This window comes from Dinoponera quadriceps, unplaced genomic scaffold (genome assembly GCF_001313825.1).
Source record: "Dinoponera quadriceps isolate SergipeBrazil2010 unplaced genomic scaffold, ASM131382v1 scaffold2600, whole genome shotgun sequence".
Lineage (NCBI taxonomy): Eukaryota > Metazoa > Arthropoda > Insecta > Hymenoptera > Formicidae > Dinoponera > Dinoponera quadriceps.
The window spans coordinates 1,863,959-1,886,098 of NW_014556795.1; the positions used below are offsets into that span (position 1 = coordinate 1,863,959).

Below are 22,140 nucleotides of genomic sequence, written 5' to 3' on the forward strand. Positions count from 1 at the left end.
GACCCAACGTAGAACCGAATTGACTCAATGTGAAATGTAGAAAAACAATTTCCACTCGGACAACTGATAATTGAATTACTAAGGGCACTATAGTCGTCACAATTACATACTCGTTGTAATGATTATATATCGCAAATGAATAATCACATAAACCTGTTGTTACTACGACATGTTTATGTGACGTGCAAAATATCATCATTAAATCAAAGGATCTAAGCGTGTTAAAAACGTATAGTCGACCGTGAGTTATAGTTACGCGTATCCACCCCGTTCCGACGCCGAGCGCGAATTTCCTCCCTCTCTCTCTCTCATCCTCGACACGCTTCCTTACTCGCGACCTTTAATCGTCGGCCGGGAACAAGCCCGCGTAGCAGACGAGCGAATCACAATCCGCATACCTATCGACAGACTTAGCAGTGAATTCGAATGCGGATTTATCGCGTCTGAGGACGAGGAAGCGCTCCTATGAAAGAGGCAATGCGCGTGAAGGAAGACATCAACGCGCCGGGAAAGGGAGAGAAACCGGGAAGGAGAACGCAGAGGGAGAGTGTAGATACAGATTTACGTTCTGCCGAACAACGTCTACTTAAGACGGATTAAATAATTTGCAGCCCGGCAAACTTGTACCTCGACCAAGAAGGAGGAGGCGAGAGTCCTCTGTTAAGAACAATTATTTATATTTAACAATCGCGAACGGTGGATATCTGTCTTCATCATTAGTCGCGATATTATTCTCGATCTTCATGCGAACGCAAAGCAACATGAGAATATCGCAAAGTAAGTAAGCGGCAACGAATAATAGAGGGTAGGAGGAGGGTGGGGGAGGGGGGAGAGGTGAGAGGACGACCGAACCGGGAGGCGATTAGACAATGCGACGGAAACACCGAGGATGCTGAGGTTTGCCGAGGACGGGTCCTTCTCTTCCGGGGTTTGGGAGCGCCGACAGATGTGCGAGCGAGCACACGCACACTCACAACGCTGACGTACGCGGGCTGTGCATCTCATCCTTAGGGGGTGTCGTGCCTCAATGTCCCTGATCTTGTTAAGGACGCAGTGAACCACAAATAGCCGACATCCATTCAAATATCAGCGAGAAATCCACCTACTTAAGCTACTTCCACACCGCGCAGCCGTCAACCCGACAACCCGCTTGAACGACAACTCGATAAATGTCCGCCGTAAGATCGCGCTGATTTTAGCATAAAACGTGTCGAGCGTGGTTGAGTTCGTTCCACCGGCGAATACCGGTAACACTCGGTATTTCGAGCTGACTATTCGAAATTGCCAGCCGCTGCTTTGCTACGCGTAAATATCGCGAGAAACGCGCGCCGATATACTTCGGTTCACGACGCTATGTTCGAATATATCTCTCCCCTTAATACTGAGATCTAATTAGCAACATTGAAGGTGAGAAAAGTAAAATATTATACATTTTTTTTCAATGGAAGGAAATTAATTAAAGAAATTAACTTCTTCTTATATTATAACCGAAAGATTTCCTTTACACGATTCTCGTACATGCTGCGAAAACCACGCGCGAGGGTTACAAGCGTAAGTTTTATTGTGATCGTAGCTTTATTTCCCCGCAAATCGCGAATAGATGTTCCTCAATGTGGAAGAATCGCGAGTTTTGATTTAGGGACACGCCAAAGCAATTACGAGTGCACGTTTCAAGAGACGTCTTCTCGCGCGCGACCCCTTACGAGATATAAAAGGTGGCGGAGAGGGCTCGCCAGGAGGGGTGGAATTTGGCTTTGTGCGGGGTCGCAGCGGCGTTGAAGCCGACAAAAGATAAGCTGTTATTTATAACCCGGCTTAAGAACTGTCACAAGGTGGGGACGAGTTTAGGGAAAATAAAATCACTTCGAAGTCGCGAGAACGCATGCATAATGCTTAATAAGTCTTTCTCTACTCATGTTGCGAGAAACAGTATCGAATGACTAGTTCTTTAGCATCACCTTCGTAAATTTTAAATGTCATGCGGGAATTATTTCATCCGTTGGTATCATAAAAATTTGAATTTTCAATCAATTACTCGACTTGAGAAAATATTAAATATTAAAAAAATACAAAAATATATCAGCTTGGGAAATGAGTGTGCAATCAACTGACATTTTCAAATTAAAATTTCCGACTGATCAAACTCCAGAATATATCGTTAAAATATTATTCTCGTAAGAAAATCAATGCGATTTACAATTATGCATGCGTTATACATATAATATGGGCTCTGTGAGTCTTGAGATTCAAGACTAACCGTGTTGCATCGAAGTCCATCAACGAAAGTCGTCGCCAATCCCACAAATTTTGGTCCAACGGTCTACCATTTCGCTTCGCTCACTCGCGACACATTTAATATTTATACATATTTAACGGCGTTCTACGAATATTCCGTCGAAACTAACGAATGGTTTCGATTGATCTCGGGACGGAATTTATGAGTTTGTTTAACGAAGGACAAAGTCGGAATTCGCGAATTCGTTCGATGAATGTCTGTCGCGGTGTGACTAGTTCCTGAGACTTCCTCGCGATACGTTAAATTTCGCCACTTCGGAAACATACTCGCGAAACGCGTGAGAAACTCACGAATTGGAAATCGATCGCGCCGATCGCGAAATCGTGCAACAACGCGCGCGAACGAAGTAATCGGAAGTGGCGTGAAGATCTCACGCACGATGGCTCCGCAATAGCCATCGAAGAAGCCAGCTTTGGGAAGATTTGTCTTCGATATGACTCCGCAATATTTTTGCGAAGTCTGCTCCGCAATATTTTACAAAATTCACGTTCGTGGTAAATTTTCGAATCTATTTTAACGAAAGATTGTCTGTAAAAGAAAATTCAATCGCAACGGTAAACGGAAGAAATCTCGAAAACTAAAAATCGTGTTAATCGCGGGATCTACGAACGCGTAGGCGAGCAAAATAAAATCCTGATTATCTGAAACTTCTATTTCTCGACCAATGTAACTATGACGTGTGTAAAAAAAATTTATACGACGTAGCCAGGATTTCAGTCAAAAGAGAAGAAGAGAGAGAGAGGGGGGGGGGGGGGGCAAAAATTTATTTTCACACAAAACTTATCAACAACTTATATTAAAGCCAGTCTTTGCGGATTTTCCGAAAACTTTCTTAATACTTATTCTTCCAGCCTCTTTCTTTAAGCGAGCACCATTGTTCCGTGTACACTTAACATACGTAATCCACTGAGGCGATTTTCTGGCATTGTTGACCGCAATCAGGTTTTCACAATGTACTAAAAGACCTTTCAACGGTGCACGGTTGAGCCAACGAACGTCTGGCGGTGAAATTGAGAAATTTTCATCACGTTTATTGTTCACGAAGCATTGCTAATACTTAATCATCAGTTTCTAATCACAGAACATGTACCATAGCTTTCTTGTAGAATGCAGATTTTAACGTATCGGTTACGTTTCTTTACTCTTGTGATTTTCATAATTTAATCGCTTCCCCTCGCCAAAATTCGTCGTGCTATTCCCCAGACTGAGACTTTTTGCCGTTACACAATCTTTAGCCTTCCACGGATTCACATAAAATCGAAACTACGATAATTCGACCCATTACATAATCCTACCATCATATAACTAGAATCACTCCCGGGATTTTCAGCTTTAAACATTATGCGCATTGAGGCTGAAAATCGTGCAAGATCTCGCCTAGGGGATGTCCAACAGTTTCTTCTCCCTTCGATTCGTTATCATCGGTCAACATACTCGCGGTTAAATAATAGACCCATCGAGAAATCTCCTTGCTCCCGCGTTGGAGACTTCGAACAGTTCGAATTCTCGTCCGACTTGCTCGCCGTTTTCGACCTCGCTACCAGCGAGCCATATTCCGGTCATCGACGCGGCTATCGATACCACCCCCCCTGTGTACATGCTTCGCGAGGGTGTGCGCGACGAGATTCATTCCGTCGGTCTCGCTTCCTTCCCTAAAAACCACCACCGACCACCACCCACCCGTTTCGCTCGCTCACCGAGCCAACGGAGCGTAGTCCGAAGATCCGAGCGCAGACGGAGCGGAGATACCTAAAGATCCGTCTTCGACGTTACGCCGCTGCCGGCGGATGGGGGTGGCGGACGACAGGGGCGTCGCCAGCGGGGAGCTGGTGGTGGCGGGGGTGGAAGAGCGCGGGCACCGTGCGGGGGGTCGAAGCTTCCAGTCTGCGGAGCGTGCACCTCCCTTACTGTGTGAGGGGGGAGGGTGGGTGGATGGGTGGCACCGGCTCCTCGAACTGATCAATACCTGAAACACCGCGAGGTATCGTCCCGCTATTTCCGGTGTCCCAGCGCGGCCGGAAATGAAGGCGTTAAAAATATACTCCAGATAGCGCGCGCCGGTATTATATCCTCTCCGGTACAGGTGGCCTCAATAGTGACGAAGAAGCGCCGGTCCTCCGGAGAGACGTCTCTCGCGATGGAAGAACGAGTTACAGTCGGCTCTCGTGACTCCGACGAGAGGGCTGGTGTGATTAAGCATGGTCACTACGGTTTTAGCCCTTGCTTTATCGGTAGATTACGTCACCGAGAAGAAGACCCACCGTCGGACCGTCTTCCCACGGCGGAGGTTAGCTTCCGCGTACTTCGCGGTGAGAGAAAACCGTTCTCGGCAAGTAGCAGTAACGTCACTTCAACGTTGTAATTTCCTACTTTACGATGTTACCGTTACATGTAGCGTATGTTGTACTTACTATTCGTTGTATTTACAGTGTCGAGTTGGAAATTGTAATATTCATACTTGTTTACTGTTGTTTAGCGATTGCTGGGTCCTTAGCGAAGAACGGCCCTTCGCGATGTCGCGAGATCAGTGATCGTCGTTTGATTTCATCTTCCATCGCGCCGCTTTCTTACCTCACTCGATCCTCGCGTATTTCTCGGCAGATTTCCGTCTCGGAAGGTCGTCCCGAATCCTCGACGTGTGCGGAATCGTCGATGTCCACCGGCGCGAAACCACATTGACGCGGTTACCTCGCCGCTTCGGTCGTCGAGCTTGAACCGGCTGGTCGAGATGATCGTTATTGGCGCGTACTGTACGCTCTCTCGGGGGGCGAAGTCTCTTTATCTGCGGGGGCCCGGCCTGATCGACTTTTAATTATAGCTATCTGCTACCTGGTTCGCTGGTGTTCGGCGCGCAAGGGTGAGCGCGAGGAATCGGCGCGCCGAGATGATCGATCCCGAAGCCATTCTCGCGGCTGGAATCTTCCTTTCGCGGTGGTTACTGCACGCGAATTCGATACTGCGTGAATATTTACGGCCGCTATCGCCTACCTAATTGTGTAGATTAATGTACTGCAGCCGAGGGAAGGTGCGATATACCCTGTTAAAAAATCACATAATCGTGAGAGAAATCGGGGGCGGGGAAGAGACGGGGTGCCCCATCCCCCTAAATTTTGGCAAGGAGAAACAATTGAAAATCGTAAAAGCAAGGAAATGCAACTGATATATCACAGTCTACGTACTAGCAAAGGCTACGTGTTGTGCAATGAAAAACTAATGACAAAATATTAGTACGCTTTATGAAAAGAAATGCGATGAAAATCTCTCAGTTTCACCACCAGACCGTTCTTTGGCCCAACCGTGCACTACGAGAGCCTCTGAAAGGTCCTTTAGTACATTGCGAAGGATGAAGATGACCTGATTGCGGTCAATGTCAGAAAATCGCCTCAGCGGACTATGTATGTTAAGTGCGCGCAGAAAAATGGCGCTCGCGAAAAGAAGGGAGAATAAGGAAGTTCGCCGGAGATCCGCGAAAACTTGCTTTTGATATAAGTGTGCTAATTAGTTCCCCCGTGGAAAAGAATTCTAAGCGGCCCTGATTGAAATTCAAGCTGCATCCCACAATCGGGGGCGCGTGAGAGAGATCGACCCTTAATTGTTACATTTCGTCCGACCGTCGTGTCGAGCGCTTTGATTACGTGATTATGTCTCAAGGATTACCGCTGAGTTCCGCTTAATCTAATCACAAGCAGCGAAATGATTACCAGTCGCGTCACCTCATCAACACTCGCGTGTCGTGCGATAAACATACTCCTTTGCGGACAAACTTTGCGACGAGATCGTCTCAAGTGACATCTCTGTCGGCTGGTGTATTCCTTTGGATCCTGGCATGGTCGGAAACCTAATTCGACCGAGTGGGCGAAACGATTTACATCGTCGTCCCCGATGACTCGTAACATTCTTCCTCGCGAGTGGTCTGTGAGGAAATGCTTCTCCGGAAGAATCTGCGGATAACTGTTGAGCCGGAGGGCGTGACCAGGAGTGCAACGTGAAACTCCGGATTTGCGAAATCGCGACGAAGGGGTTGGTTTAGTATCAACAGGTAGAGCACGTTCTCTTCCCCACCGGATAAACCCAGGGCTAAGCGCCGGCGCTGGCTAAACCTCTTACACCCTCCCGAGGGTGTGACCTACCCTCTCTATTGGCCCGGCCGGACGTGTGAAAAAGAGAGCGAGTCAGTCCTGCGCGGATAAGGTCTTTTTAAAACTCGCCCGGTGAGGGTGGAGCTTCGTCCGAGCTTTCTCGTCTCATGTCAAGCATTATTCGCAACGAATACTCGACTTTCTCGGTAGGAATGATCGCGTGATTAATTTACTCAGGCCCGTTGTCCGCCGCCTTTCATCTATATTGACTTGTTACATCCGTCGATATGATTGATCGAACGATGTTAATCTTTTTTAAACGCGACTTTCTCCACTCAATCGTAATACGTGGGCACATCGAAATCAGTTTTGCCACATTGCTGTATATTCGTGTGTGTATATGCACGTATCTTCCGCCTCAACACTAAGACGTCGGAGTCATTAATCTTCCTCACCGGGCAATTTGTCAGACTTGTCTCGCCAAAGCAAAGCACCTTATTTAGAAATCTCAGCACTCTTTTGCTCACTGCGCCTACATCCCGTTATGGTTCTTCACACAGTTCGCACGAAGCTCAAATCGCGTGAAAGTCGGCGCGATTTTCAATTCACAAAGCTGCGCGGAAAAATGCGCGACTTTTCAATCTGTGTGATAAAATGAGGACCTCGCGAAAACTCAGCGGGGAAGAAGGACGTCTCTGTTATTGCGACGGAACATGTTCTGTCGGAGTATTCGGTGTTAACTCGGTTGAGACAGCTGCGAGCAACATTGCCGTACGACTAAGTTTTCGCCGGTGATCCCCGGTCAACGGGAAATCAGTTGGACGAATTTTCCTTCCGGGTGTCAGCCGTAACGAGTCACTCGTATCACGCGTTGTAATTAATCAGTGCGCATATATACGGAGAAATAGAACATACATACGACGAGCTCTTGCGTCTGATCTAATCCTCTACGTTGGATATTCGGCAAAAAGAAATCGCCAGAGATACGGTCTTGCGGGATTGAGAGAAAACGATGAAAAGAGAACCGTAATGCGGCGACAGCGGCGAAGAGAAGGGGAAAATATCCGCATGGGTCAGCCGGGAGAGGCTTAGACCGCGGAGATGCCCGCTTCAATATCGGCTTTCGGGATACTCGAGATATTTATCTAATGTCTTACATTTTCCGCGGCACTGCCCATTCAAATTTCCATTCATGTCTTCTCTATGGAAAACCCCGTTTCCCTGGATCTCTGCCGCTTGCAAACCGACCGAGCGTCTCGATCCGCGCCCAAGCTCGTTGGGATACCCGCGTCTTGATAATTCAGCCACGCTGAGTATCGATAACGAGAAACTTTCGAGATTAAATGGCTCGGCCGTGTGACAAAGTTACGTGCAAATTCAACAGATTAACTGCCGAACACGAGTTATCTCGTAAGCGGCGTGCACATATATTCTCTGCTCCTCAATTGCGAGTTAACGCGCATAGACAGATGAAGATTTTTTCCTGAGGTTTGCTGAATATATATATATACATAATGACTAAACGAGCAAAAGTCACGCTGATTATAAAGTAATGTCGAGGACAGAGTTCCCTGACTGTGTCAGTCAATGTGTCGAGTAAACGCAATTCTATTTCAACAGAGTCTCATTGCTCGCTTCAACGTGAGAGCGCTGTTAAAAAATCAATCGCATTTCTCACTGAACGACGATAAGTGTTCGTTAAGCGCGCGCATGTTAATTACCTTAATTACCTCAGTCACCTTAACTTTTGATTAAGATCTCCCCGGAATCCAATAAAAGATAGAACAGACTGGTATCGTCCGTCCTGCAGCGCACTGGCAGGCGAAGTGCGCCACGTAGTAAGATCGTAAGTGCGTTCACCGTTCTATCTTTTCCCGATTTTTTTCCCCATTGCTCGGAACAACGAGCTCGACGCCTCGACACCTAGGCGGTCGAGTTATCTCACGGAGATATCGCGCGGTGTGCCCTCCGTTACTTATCAAAGATAACCGCTCTTAGTACTTCCAGAACTGTTCGTGGAACCGGTCCGCTCCGTCATCGGCCAGTGGAAAGTGATTTTCGGCGATTCACTTCGTCTTCACGTCCTACCTTCGCGTATATATCTATATATCTACGATGACACCGTCCACGATCGGAAGTTCACCGATACGAGCCCGATAACGGCGTCGAAGTGAATTATGGCTGTGAGAATGTGGGCTGCGTGCGTTCACTCCGCCTGACTCGGCACGGTGATGTAAAAGGAACATGGAGAGACGATCGATGATACGTCCACACCGCCTCTTTCTGTCGCTGATCACATGGCTGGGAATTTTGTCGATCGCGGCCTGCCAAAACTTCTGTCCGGCCAGGTGTTTGTGTCACTTCAATGAAATCGACAAACTGGTCGCATGCTCGAAACAAGGATTACAGACATTCCCCGAAAATATCAGCAACCTCGTGAGTGTGTGCTTGGGATTTTCCCACCTTTCCTCATCTTCTTTTAATATCGCGCCATTGTCAAACGCATTTAAGCTGGTCTCTTAAATACACATTAGTTATATTACCTCTCGGGTCTTATCGCCTCGCTAGAATCAAATAAGCAGTAACGGTGCATCGATAACGGGATGCACGCATCGGTGGGAATCGTCCGAAAAGACACGTCTGATCAGGGTAAATGAGTCACTGCGTCGATTAAAGTATGCAACTAACGACATACTAACGTTGAAATGTCGCGTTACTAAAAATAATTCTCGAATTAGCGTCGTTTGCTGGGTTTCACTTCGACTAACGTATCTTCGTATTGATTCCACTTCTATCCGCAACAAGTATTACGCGCGCTAATTATTCATTCAGATCGATTCTTCTGCGTCAGGTGGAAAAGTTGGACTTGTCGAGCAATCTTTTAAGCGAGGTCAGCGAGGATGTGAACCGACTGACCGAGCTGCTGTCTCTGAACCTGGCGAGAAATCGGCTCACCTCCCTGCCAAGTAATCTCGGACAACTGAAAAAGCTTATGATGCTAAATCTATCGGAGAACCAAATCGCGTCCATAATAGATATCGCTTCCACCAGCCAACTATCATCTCTGGCGTATCTATACATTTCAAGGAATCCATTACCTACCCTGGAAGGATTAACCAGCGTGCTTAAGGTGATGGACGCAAGCCACTGCCGTATGTATTAAAAATAATCCTATGTATAAAGTATTCATCGCCGCACGAGAATGTTCTCTCTCAAGCGGCGATTTCTAAGATCGTCGGTCCAGAGTGGATAATTTTATTCGTCCGAATACATTCGTATTACATGAAACTATACCACGAAGCTGTGGAAGTAAAGAAGAAGTTTTGCGAACAGTTATCAAAGAGCTGGGCAACACGACCTTGAACGGCCTGTCAAATCTGACCAGTTTGAACCTAGCGGGGAATCCGTTGGAGAGCGTCAGAAAACCCGTCAGCGCGAAGCTGAGATCATTGGACATGTCTGATTGCAACTTGAATATTCTGGAACCGGACACTTTCACCAGACTCCCGGGATTGGAAGAGCTACGACTGGTTAATAATCCTAAATTGGTGTATTGCACTCGGTAATGAGAGCTACTTTTCCTCCCCGGGGAAAAATGATTATATATAATTATATAAAATCATCAATATGAATTTTGATCATATATGTGATTACATAATATACGATCATATATGTCTATGCAAAAAAAAAGATTATATTATGTCGCTTAATTAAATGTCGATATCGTGTGCTGTCAGAAGCACAAGTAGCATTTACTTCGATTGCATTTGCACATAATTTGTAAACGACAGTATTTTTTCGTTGTGAATATTATTTAGTCATATATAAGCAAATTTCTTACGTGATTTTTTTCCCGGGGTTATTGTAACTATATGTGATTATTTGCATTAGAACTGTCCAAGGATCGCATGGTAAATATGTTAAATGATTTGTCAGACAGAGCGCGCTCTAGCATAATTTTGTGAGATAAGGGAAATATTTTAGGTCATTTCATTGTAGGTACGCCACCATACAGCACCCGAGGTTGAAGAGACTCGACGTGTCGAGATGTAGGCTCGACAGGCCCGGTCTTCATGGTTTCCCGTCGTTAACGTTCGCCCGTCTCTCCCATAATGCAATTAACATGCTGCCAAATCGCATTTTCGCCAAGAACAAGCAACTTACGCAGTTGTACATGGACGTGAACCACTTGCACAGTATAAACGCCAGCACTTTCGAGGGTTTGACGAAGCTTCAGATGCTCGATCTCTCCATGAACAACATCAATTATGTTCATGAATTTGCATTGCGCGAGAGTATAAGCCTCAGAGTCTTGAATCTTTCCTACAACGAACTACAGACATTACCTAGGCTAACGACGACCGTTATGTCGTTGGATGTGTCTTCCAATAAGATTAGCAAACTCAAGGCGAACTCACTGGAGAATATGCCCGCGATCAGAAACTTGTATTTGAAGAATAACGAACTGCAAGTGCTACCGCGCCATTTAAAAGCGACGACGTTGAGAATACTGGACCTGGAGAGGAACAGGCTCGTCGGGTTGTACAATGAAAGTTTCGCCGATTTGCGATCATTACAACAGATTGACTTGTCAGGTATCAAACTTCGGACCGTGTATCCATGTGAAAACTGACACCGAAACAGTACGCGAAAGAGACATCCGTTTTTATAAAACTAACTTGCTAATATGACACATCATACGTTGACTTTTCAGTGGTCCTAATTTATTATTTTTATCGATATTGATATTTCTCGAAGTTGATTCTTTTTTTGTAATTACGGTTTTCTTTCATATCTTTCATATGCAAGGAAAAAACATTAATCTTAAATCAATGATAGATATTCTCATACATTCGCATCTCTTTTTACACGATGGATACACACGGTGCAAAAAATCGTGTAAAAAAAGTGTAAAGAAATCGTGTAAAAAAATTGATTTGCAACAAAGTATAAAACTTGTGTTAAAGTAACGCAAATTATACAAAAAATAACTTAAAATATAGAAGTAACAGTCACTGAAAATATTTTATTTAATAAACACGTAAAAGAAAAGCTAATGTGTTGAGGAAAATGAAAAAAAAAATTTCTTTTTTCTTAAATCGATATTTTACGAAAAAAAAAACGTGCAAATGTGAATAAAGCGCGTTAAAAAAGTCGTGTAACTGTGAATCGTGTAAAAAAACATCGAGTAAAAAAAGACCCAAGTATATATAAGCAAAAATATTATAATCTTCTTAGAAGAGTTTTTAGCCTTGAATTGATTAAATTTGTACTGATGCAAATATTATGCGTTCAATTCAAGATTGAAAATCTTCGAAGAATATTATAATATTCCTGCTTATATATGAGAATATCTATCACTGACTTAAGATCATTCTTTTTTACGTGAGGTTCGATAAAATTAATAATTCGACAAAATTACATTTTAAAGATCACGATTTCTATCTCATACGATCGTTTGATCCGCAGGGAACCGTTTGACGGAAGCAATAAATCCCGACATATTCGTAAACAATTCACTGTTGTCCGCGATCGGCTTAGAGGATAATCCATGGCGATGCGACTGTACACCGCTCTACATCACCTATCAGTTCTTGACGGATCCTCCTGCGAAAACGGCGAAATCTACTCTGCTTTGCCAGAGCCCGGCGAACGTGTCCGGCTTTTCGTGGGAAGCCGCGTGTTTCGACGTTTGGAATCGCTATTCCCTTCCCAGTTCGCATAAAGCTGCTTGGGGAGTGGTGCTGGTCGGCGTACTTATTTCGTTTATTCTATTTGGCAGTTTGATGTCGATCAGATACACCATACGGATGAGGAGGAGGGCCGACGAGCATCTGCGGAATCTCGAAAGAATGGAAGTCATAGAAAGATTGCAAATTATACAAGCAAGGTAAATACATCTTCGGATCATTGATCACCGCCGAGTTTATCGCGTTCGTTTCGTATTTCTCGTGAAATTAATATACATGTTAAAATAGATAAATGTGCACTAAGCGAGCGAACAAGGAACAGGCAGCGATTGCAAACTGTCGTTGTTATAATTTGGAAAATGTGTATGCTCAGTTGCAAGAAAGTTGCAACACTTTTCCGACGAGTTTCGCAACGTATCTCGTGTTCAAATGTTTGTATTAATTTAACACAAGGTGCATACGTTGAAAAGTAATATAAATATTACTCCAGAAACGAACACAAAATTAAATATGTCGATCGACACTGAAGTATAAAATGTGTTATTTTAACATTTCTACACGTTGAATATCGACACAACAGAAAATGTTGAGATAATATAAATACAATTCAACGAACATACGGGTGTGTAACGGGAAAAGTTAACATAAACACTTGAACAAGAACCGAGTTTTAACGCAAGTACAACATGATTTTATTATATATGCTGTAACAAATCCAAACGTGACGTCTCTGGTTGATTTACTCCCAAGGCGGTTCACCGAAGAAAGTTCAGGCGCCTTCGTATTACACACTCGCTGTTCGACACACGCATTCACGGTTCGCGCACTCGCGGCTCGTTCATTGTTTCCTCGCTCAGTTGCTCGTGCACCCGCATATACGGGCGATTTTTCGCCCTTACGTCGGTCCGACGACGCAAAATTGACGTTTCAACGATTCGACGCGTCCCGTGGCGTGCCCTGGATTTTCGAAAAAAAAATCCGTGATTTCGTGCGCGATTCCATGGACTTTACAATCGAGAGGGTTGCGCCAGGTAAGAGGAGCGGCTATCTGCAACGGATAAAACAGGTATCCTACCCGTGAGATCCGCAACCGACATCACAGCACAGATTGACATTACAATTTCGCAAGCTGGTACACGCAACCTTCGCAGGTGACACCGGAGAGAGTTTACCGACGCGGCTCGAAATTCCGGACGGACGCCGCGAATGTATCGCGTTTGAATCAAGAATTTCCCATCTATTCGCTGACGATTCGACTAACTCGATGAAATCACCCGGGAGGCGTAGCGAATGTTCCTTTTTTTCAGGCATCACCGCGCGAACGAGGAGCAGCAGGAGCGCTTGGAGCGTCTGGAGCGGTCCGAACGCGCGGAACGTCCGGCCGAGCCGAGGATTCATCCTCTGGAATTAATCGGCCCGCCTACGTACGAAGAGGCGGTCCACATGCCCCGGATGGTGCACTCGATGGACGCGCTGAACGAGATCGTCGTCGAGACCGGCAACGTGAACGTCATCATGGGCTCCGTGGATAATCTACGGATGAAAAAGAGGAGAACGCGTCGGGCCCGTAAACGCACCCAGAGCGAGGACGACCTGCTCAGAAGGGAGGAACGTCGGCAAGTGCGGCTGCGGAGGGAGAGGAACTCCATCGGCAACATCCTCGACGTCGAGCAGCCGCGGGACAACGCGAATCCCAGGAACCCGAGGACCAGCACGGCGCGCAGGTCCAGGAGGTACAGCGTCGCGGACGAGTCGATCGAGTCCAGCGGCAGCAGGGACAGGCCGCAGACGCCGAACGCGAGGAGGAGGAAGAGGAAACAGGTGGTCAGGCGCGAGCACGTGACCGACGACGAGGACTCCGACGCGCCGACCTTCGGCTCCGTCCGATCCGTCGTCATCAGGCAGCTCAAGGAGGAGCCCAGAAGCGGCTACAGGGAATGAGTCACTCGCGGGATCGCGAATCTTTTCTCACCCGAACCGTCCCTCGAGGGTGCGCATTCCGAGATTACTTCGAATAAAAATGCAGAGGGGGAAGGGGGAACCGCCGATTTCTTCGCTTCTCACCGCACCTGTCAACCGACCCGCATTCCGTGTCTCGCCCGATTACGAGCTATTTTCCCTCTTTCCGGGGACTTCTTGCGAACCAACCATCGATCACACCTGACGCTGAATCAACGGTGCGAACGTGGGATCGGCGATGTACGCGTGCAGTTGCACGCGATAGCGTCGTAACACCTCGCTCTCACCTCTCCGGACGAACCGCTTTTCTTTCCCTGCGTACGCATTTATCGTCGCCCGCGAGAGGGTTAACGATCGGGCAAATGACGAATGAAACAGGCCGATAGCGCGAGATTCGCTCCGAAAGGGGCAGGTACGACCGCCTTTCTAGAATCTTCCCCCCTCCTCCTCCTCCTCCTATCCTAACTGTAATAACGTGAAATTAGCGGTTGTCGCGAGGCGATCCCTCAGATCACGATGATTTCTTGGCGACCTAAAGAGGATTCAAACGCGGATCTCGAGATTACAGGGCTGATCATTGTCGGAGCGTCGTTTGCGGGAGCGAGGGAGAACGAGAGGCGGCATGTGTAACGGGATTATATAATAATTAGAATAATTAATTGCCGAATATCGAGCAACATCCGGCGGTAACACGGAAGGACTCGTTACCGATTCGGTCTACGCTTCTCAGGACGCGCTTTGATTACAGTCGCTGCTTGAAACTCGCCCCTCGTGTGAGGAATTCCGAGTTGGATCCGAGTCCTTCGGTTAGATTTGATAATGCACGTGACATTCCACACGGCGAAGAAACATTTTGTACTCAAAATCGGCCCTTGTGTAAATCTCTGTGTTAAATTTTTAATATACAAGTGTTGTTTCAATTATATTGTCTATGTTATTTCGATGTTTCGTGTTGCGCTGATATTCGATTTATGTGAGTGTTAAAATAACACATTTTATTAACGCTTCAATGTCGATCGATGGATTAATTTCGGGCGTAATATTTGCGATAATTGCCGACATATTCACCCTGTGTTAGGTTGACAAACAAATTTATATTTGACACGCGCGAAATGTGTTGATCTCCCGCTGACAGCGAAGTTGCGGTCGGACGCGACCCCCCGTTTATTTTACAGCATCTACGCGTTGCTCCCCTCCTTAAGGAATGTTTCATGTCATTACTTACTTCTTCCGTCCGTTTTATAAATGAATTACATAGAAAGTGAACACAGAACGGAGCATGCGGGATCCGACTGGATCTTCTCGGATACATCGAAAGCCCATCCTCGTGAAGGTTGAATTTAACAGAAAATTTCCCGCTGTGTGCGAAAATCCCGATCTAACTGAATTCAAGCCCGAGTGTTTCACTTGAGACAAGTTTGAAGTAACGACTGTTACTAATGCGAGCGTAGGTAACGCTAAAACGACCTCGCTCGCTGGCGATTACGTTCGCCCACCGAGTCGGCCGACCGTCGCGAGGGAAACGCGGAGGTTTCCCGTTTAGAAACCTGCGAATCGCTTTAAGTCGTCGTTGAAATTCGGGACGGGTGTGGTTTTACGTTATCGCGAAGCGATATATACATTCGTTCGTTCGTTCGTTAGTTGTCTCTGTAATCTTCCCCGAATATCGGCGATCGCATCGTGACTTATCTCACCGCTTTCTTCGGACGCGACGTCATCGGACAATTACGGTGGGGCCGTTTATAGAACGTATCGGTGACAATGACGGTGACGTGTCCGACGTGATACGAACATGTAGGGGTCGAAGTTCCAGTGCGTGACCATGGTCAACGTACAGGCGGCGATATCAACAAAAAATAACACTCTCTTTTATTGATCAAAGACTGAACATATAAATAAAGTCTTTCAATCTTCGCCGAGCCGTTTATTTAATCGCGCCTCTCCTCCCGGACATTCAATCCGCGGCGGCGCGCGCTCTGTATCTTAAATGTTAAATCATATACGCCGTGCACGCAAAATCCGGCGACATTTGGCTTAAAGAATCGTACGTGAAGTAATAAATCGATTACGAGGGAGCGAGCGATAACTAACGTGCGATCTCGCTCCGTCTCTCTCGCACTGCGTCCGCATATCGCGTGATTTAGCCGATGAGGCGACCAACTTTGTCCACGAAATGATCCGTCGTGTACGCGAAGCGTCTCTCTCGTTCGTGCAGATCACACCACCAGTTGTGTCAACTTGAGGTTGCGCAACGAATAAATACGTCGATCCGTGATGAAAATTCGAGCGGCTCTCGCAACACCGCGACGCTCCCGCGCTCGGAATTGTCTCCGGTGAGGGGATGTCGCGCTGGCTCCGCTGAGAAAGTAACGCAACGACGGGTTATTACATTATGCGTTTTCTACGAACGCGAACGAACGGGGGAGCCCTGCGTCCACGTTTGACCGCGGCATCGAATCGCTCACCGAGCTCCACCTCCGTAAATCCTCTCCGTAACTCTGCGCACCATAGCGGCCGAAGACCATTACTCATAATTGGTAGGCTCGTCGTCTCGTTCGAATTGCAAATTTCCTCACGTTTAATCGCGCGCGGAGGCGCGCACTTAAAATGCGGCGCTAAAACTACGAGGTACGCGTCGCTGGCAAACAATCAGCGCGCGCGCGGTTCGATCTTCGCGGAAGAAGACGCTCGTCCGTCCTCGCGCTGACGGAGAGTATATATAATCGAAGCTTCGTAGAAAAAAATATGGCAGAATTGCGGAATGCTCCCTCGGCTCACTTGACGCGTGTCCTTGCCGCGATACTCGGTGCGATGGCCGGTCCTCGCGATAATCCAGGGGGGATCCTTGTGATCTCGGCGAATAACTGATCTCGCGAGAGATCCTTCAGGAAGACCGACTAGTGCACTGGCGTGAACTTCGAGACGTGTTACTCCGTCTGTGGGATCCTTAGGTATGTCATAAATATAGAGAGTGTCCCAGATATCGTGTATTTCGTCGACCGAACGAAGAAGGACGAGACGAGAGTGACGGAATAGCATTAGTCCTGAATCAAGAATAGAGATTTTTTTTCATGTATAAGCGGACATGTGATAATCTTCTTAGAAGGTTTATGGTCTTGAATTGAGTTCAAGTGACACTTGCGTCAATGCCAATTCAATCGGGACTAAAGGTCTTCCAAAAAGATTACGATATTCTTGCTTATATATGAGAATATCTATTCTCGAGGTAAGATTAATTTTTGTCCGTGTAGCTTGCGGATGAAACAGGCGCGATGAAACTGCGGGATTCCGATGATTGTTCTCGAGAAAAGCTCATATGTGACGAGTGAGTGCGAATGGAACCTCGTATTCTTATTATTACAGTTGTAACGAAATGTTTACTCGAACGAACTTTTCATTCGAATGGGTTTGGATTCAACTAACAGAGGAACCTCACTTATCCGGAAATTCGAATTTGACCTCAAACATTGAGTGGAGTAAAATTATATTTTGATGAAAAAACAATCGTTTTTAAAACGTTTTAGCGTAATTAAATAAAGATACTTTTACTATCAGACTTATTGCATAAAATATTTTCAGTACCTCGGATGGTTTATGATATATAACGAAAAAGACCGGAAGCTACTCTATACACTGAGAGGGAAAATATCTAAGAGATAAACAAATATTTACTCGGTAGGTATTAATAACAAAAATAAAATTTTTTCAAATGAGAAAACATACATTCTCTTAAATCTATCGCTTTTCATGAGGGCAATTGTTTATTCTATTCAAGTAAAAGAATTTACGTTTAAGTAAATATGTCATTGGTACCCACCAAATAAATACTTCTTTTATTATCCAGACATATTTTTTTTAATATTCACAATATAAGGGATGATTTCGCTCCTGACCTGAAGACCGTGTTTCGACACCAGCCGGAAATGTCCGAGTTCACCTGTTTAGCCTACCCGGAGAGTTTCAGTAAAATCGGAATTCCCGGATTTACGAGGCGCCGTTGAGAAAACACTTAACATCGGGCGCAGAGAAATGTTTAGACAAGACGACATACAGGAAGTGACGAACACGACATGTGGGGCAGTCTGTAAGATGTAAGATTCTCATCAAATATATACATGTAGCATTTCGTGCATCCGATTGTTCAACGTAGCTGCCTGAAGTGACAGCCCGTACAAGCCGCCCGTCGCACACCCTCAGCTTCCTGCCGCGAATACGGCAGTGTCCCTTCCGTCGCCACCGAGCCGGTAATCTTTCTTGTTACGAAAGTCCATCGCGAGGAGGCTCTCTGCACATCGGGCATAGGAACAACGACGTTATCGTAAATCACGTCCGGGGCGTCCGTGGTTCGTCGACCGAAAACCTCCCCCTTGGTTTTTCCCTCACTGCGCTCCGTCTCGTAGCTCTCGTTTGCTCGGCACACGAACACGTCGGTTGATCGATGTGACATTCGTTATCTCGTGTAGACTCCTTCCCCCTCCCCCCCCCCATCTCTCTCCCTCTCTTCCTCTTTCTCTTCCTCTTTCTCTCTCCTCAGGGCGCTGCTTCACGGCGTCTTGACTAGATTCTCACCGGCCATCGTTCGTGTGATGAGTATGGGCGTCTTTGGCACACTCTCGGGGATCTCCTGCAGGGTGATCCTCACTCTTTGGGCCCCGGGACTCAGCGGAGGTTCGTTGGGAGGCTCCGTCGCCGGCCCATTGCTCGTCGCGGTCGATGAAACGGAGGGCTGTACGGGGCTCGGCCGATCCGCCAGGAAGTTCTCCCTCAAGGAGTTCACGTCCACACGAGGCCTATCTTCCACCGGCTGCTCGTCCTGGGGGGCGATCTGCTTCCTGGGAGGCTTCACGGGGTCCGGGTAGTCGAGAGTGCCGTTGAGAGACCGCGGTGCTTCCTGGGTCTGATGATGGGGCTCGTTGCGAATCTTGTCAGGCTTCGCGTCCTCGTCGGGAGGAGCGGCATCCACGAGAGGAACGTTCTCGGCGTTGCCGTTCGAGGCGATTTTCGGCTGGGTCGCGTTGCCGGTGTCCGGCAGCAGGGACTTCTGCATGTCCTTCAGCTCCGTGCCGTTCTCCACGTCGCTGCGCTTTCTCTTCTTGCGGCAGAAGTCGCCCTTGTAAGCGGCGAAGCCGATCAGCGCGGCCAAAACGGCGAGCAGGATCGCCAGGACGACGTACGAGCCCATGCCTTTCTTCGACTTGTCCGACACGTCGGCCGTGACTCGGGACGGCACTTCGTCATCCAGACTGTCCACCTCGGCCCTGACGTTACCGGATTTCGAGCCGTCGCCCGCGGGTTTCATCACCTCCACGCCGTTGGCGATCGAGGGTGTCGCGAGCGTCACGGTGACCCTGGCGATATCGGCGCCGAGGGGCGGCTGGCTCGACACGATCGGCTCCTCGGTGGACGCGTCTAGGAACTTTTCCTCTTCGAAGTCTTCTTCGGGGTCTTTCCTCTCCGACGGGGTAGCGCCCAGGAAGCCGGCGATGCCGGTGACGACGTTCCAGATGAACGACCCGTCGTCGTTGTCGTCTTCCGTATTGGTCCTCTCCTCGTCGACGCCGGCTCCGGAGCCTTCGCCGGAAGCCTCCTCGCCGTCACCGGAGGCCGGATAAAACAGAGAGTCCTTGATCTCCTCATTCTTCCGCGAGATCTCGGTCGTCGTGACCGATTGCTCCTTCCTCTCCTCGCTGTCGAAGAAGATTTCGTCGTCCTCGGTGGTGGGCAGCAAAGAGCTCGTTGTTGTGCCGGCGGTCTCCTCCGCTACGCTCTCCGTCGTCTCTTGGTGGGCTGAGCTGGAGGACTCGGGATATCTCTCCGTGAAGTCCGAGGACACGGCCGGGAAGGGCGTCTCGATCTCCGCTTCCTTCGACCTCTCCGACGAGCCGTTGTGAACTTCCACGTATTCGTCCTCCTCCTCCTTCTCATCCTTCTCCATCTGATCCTCTTCCTCGGCCGCCTCCTCCCACGCGTCCCCTCCGGACCCCATGTCCGCGCCGGATCCTTCCGCCTGGTCGTTCTGCATCTCCCGATCCTGCTTCTCCAGGCTGCAGATGATCGCCGCGTTCGGCTTCATCAACGACGTGCCCTTCATATTGCCGGGGCCCGCGCACACGACCTTCTTCGACACGGTCACGCCCCTCTGCGCGATCAGATCGCGGACCTTGAGGGTGGCGCAGTTGCACTCGAGAGGATTCCCGTGGATGTCCAGGTGCCTGAGGTTCTTCAGGCGCACCAGCGCAGGCGGCAGCTGCCGGATGCCGTTCCTCCGCAGATTCAGGCTTCGCACTTGCGTCAGGCCCTCCAAGGACGCCAGTTCCAGGTACTCGATGCGATTCTCGCCGAGGTTCAGGCTCTTCAGCTCACTCAGGTTTTGGAAGGATCCCCGCTCGATACTCCTCAGGTCGCCTCCGGACAGATCCAGGTGCCTCAGGTTGCCCAAGCCGGCGAGGAGGCCCGGCGTCAGGGTGTCCCGCGCGACCGACGTCTTCAGGAAGTCCAGGTCCCGCGTGTCGATGTACTTGATGTCCTCCAGCTGCTGGCACGACGCCATCGTGCTGTTCTCCAGCTTGCAGAGCCCGTAGCTCCATCCCGTGTGGTACAGGAGGATCAGGAGGAACGACAGCGAGGGCGACGCTGCGCGCATCTTTCAATCTGATTAACCTGCAACACGGAAAGATCACGTGTGGGATCACGGTGAAACGATAATGCGCGCGCGTTTACCGCTTCGCTCTCTCATTACTGGCGTTCGACGATACGCGCTCGATTCCTCGGAGAGACGCGCTTTTCCGTCGCGCGATAAATATTCAGGAGACGCAGAAATGTGCGTCGAGCACTTCAAGGACCGTAGGATTGCGCAAGTCACGAGCGGCCGGGAGGGTACACACTCAGAGAAATGATTTGAGATGATGAGACAAGTTAATAATACCGATTACATCTCATTAGCCAGCCCGAACTTTGCCGTCATTGTTAAAAGTCGGTTATCACAGGTAAAACGCATTGCGAGCTACAACTTTATTAGCTGCAATTATAAGCACGAGTAGCTAAGATTGGTTAACTGTGCTCTCTCTCTTTCTCTCAGGTTACATCATCTAAGCGGGAAAAAAATTCGCTTCCACAGGAACTAATTCTTACGACTGTAGCTATACGTAGCTGTGACCGAGAATCGCAATCGGAAAAAAGGAATTAATTTATCCTCAACGGATAAAAACCAAGTCTGATAACTACATTTCAGTCATACTACATGGACAGTTAGTTTCTAATTGTCTATGCAAAAAATACGAAACACGTTTATACATCAATTGACGGAACCGTGTGGTATGTGGGATGATTAACTCGCGATCCACGCGGGGAAAAATAATTTGCTGACACAGCGGATTTCATGCCGCCGTAGAGAAATCTGTCAGTTGTCATGTTGGACAGCAAAACGACTTATTAAGAGTACTAATTGCCATTCACTGAATTATTATTTTGCCGAATCCACAAATTATTTTACGGTAAAAACAAATTAGTAAATGTAGAAAAACACTATTTCGTTCCAACAGCAAATTCACGTGTCATAAGGGGTTTTCTCCGTGGTTTGATTCCATCAGCGCTTAAGCGTGTTTTTCAAATATAACATAGCCATTAAATCAAGTAAATTCTAGACGAAATCGGCATACCGACGCCTTACTCTTTTAAGTCGAATCAATGAAAATGTCACTGATTGAATCAGTAAAACGGTATTTTACCGAAAATCAGTGAGTATTCGCTCGTTTTTAGTGAAAGCACTCTACCTTCACGCTCTTTTGTCCTGTATTTCACTGATTTTGGTCGGTGAAAGGTTCACTGAAAATCGCTGTTACGCGCCCCGTAGCAGAAATATACATCCATATACGCGCGTACATCCAACCGTGTGTCGTATTTGGTGCAGTTCGTGTAGTAGCAAACTCGAGAGTTAGAAGTCTCGGGTTCCAGTTTCACCAAGGTAAACGGGTTTTCCCAAGTGTACGATGTAAGTTAAATTAACTAAACCCAAGAATATTTCAGATAAAATCACCGACAACACTTTATTAGAATGGTTAAGATGATAAAAAAAAAAAAGAGTAATGGGTCATATCCTCTTTCACTGTTTCTGCGA

At 47.5% G+C, this 22,140-nt stretch overlaps 2 protein-coding genes across 4 annotated transcripts in view; one reads left to right on the forward strand and one right to left on the reverse strand.

The window, feature by feature from the left end:
- The first annotated feature begins 8,619 nt into the window (after window positions 1–8,619).
- On the forward strand, window positions 8,620–14,522 carry LOC106748170 (insulin-like growth factor-binding protein complex acid labile subunit). The gene is made up of 6 exons (XM_014626418.1): window positions 8,620–8,811; window positions 9,227–9,527; window positions 9,709–9,937; window positions 10,375–10,970; window positions 11,845–12,265; window positions 13,373–14,522. Exons 1-6 carry the CDS (start codon window positions 8,620–8,622, stop codon window positions 14,004–14,006), a joined length of 2,373 nt encoding a protein of 790 aa, XP_014481904.1. The 3' UTR covers window positions 14,007–14,522.
- A 1,348-nt stretch (window positions 14,523–15,870) lies between these two features.
- Window positions 15,871–22,140, reverse strand: part of LOC106748176 — an 83,761-nt gene continuing 77,491 nt past the window's right edge. For all 3 annotated transcript variants that reach the window (XM_014626428.1, XM_014626429.1, XM_014626427.1), the window contains one exon: window positions 15,871–20,684. In XM_014626428.1, coding sequence (XP_014481914.1) covers window positions 18,568–20,667 — 2,100 coding nt within the window. In that variant the 5' untranslated portion in view covers window positions 20,668–20,684 and the 3' untranslated portion in view covers window positions 15,871–18,567. The remainder of the gene's footprint in view (window positions 20,685–22,140) is intronic.

Excerpts from the sequence above, each read along its gene's own strand:
- LOC106748170 (XM_014626418.1), top strand. The coding sequence starts at position 8,620 with ATGGAGAGACGATCGATGATACGTCCACACCGCCTCTTTCTGTCGCTG. Across the intron at positions 9,938-10,374 it reads AAATTGGTGTATTGCACTCG|GTACGCCACCATACAGCACC; the intron begins GTAATGAGAGCT and ends ATTTCATTGTAG. Across the intron at positions 12,266-13,372 it reads TTGCAAATTATACAAGCAAG|GCATCACCGCGCGAACGAGG; the intron begins GTAAATACATCT and ends CCTTTTTTTCAG.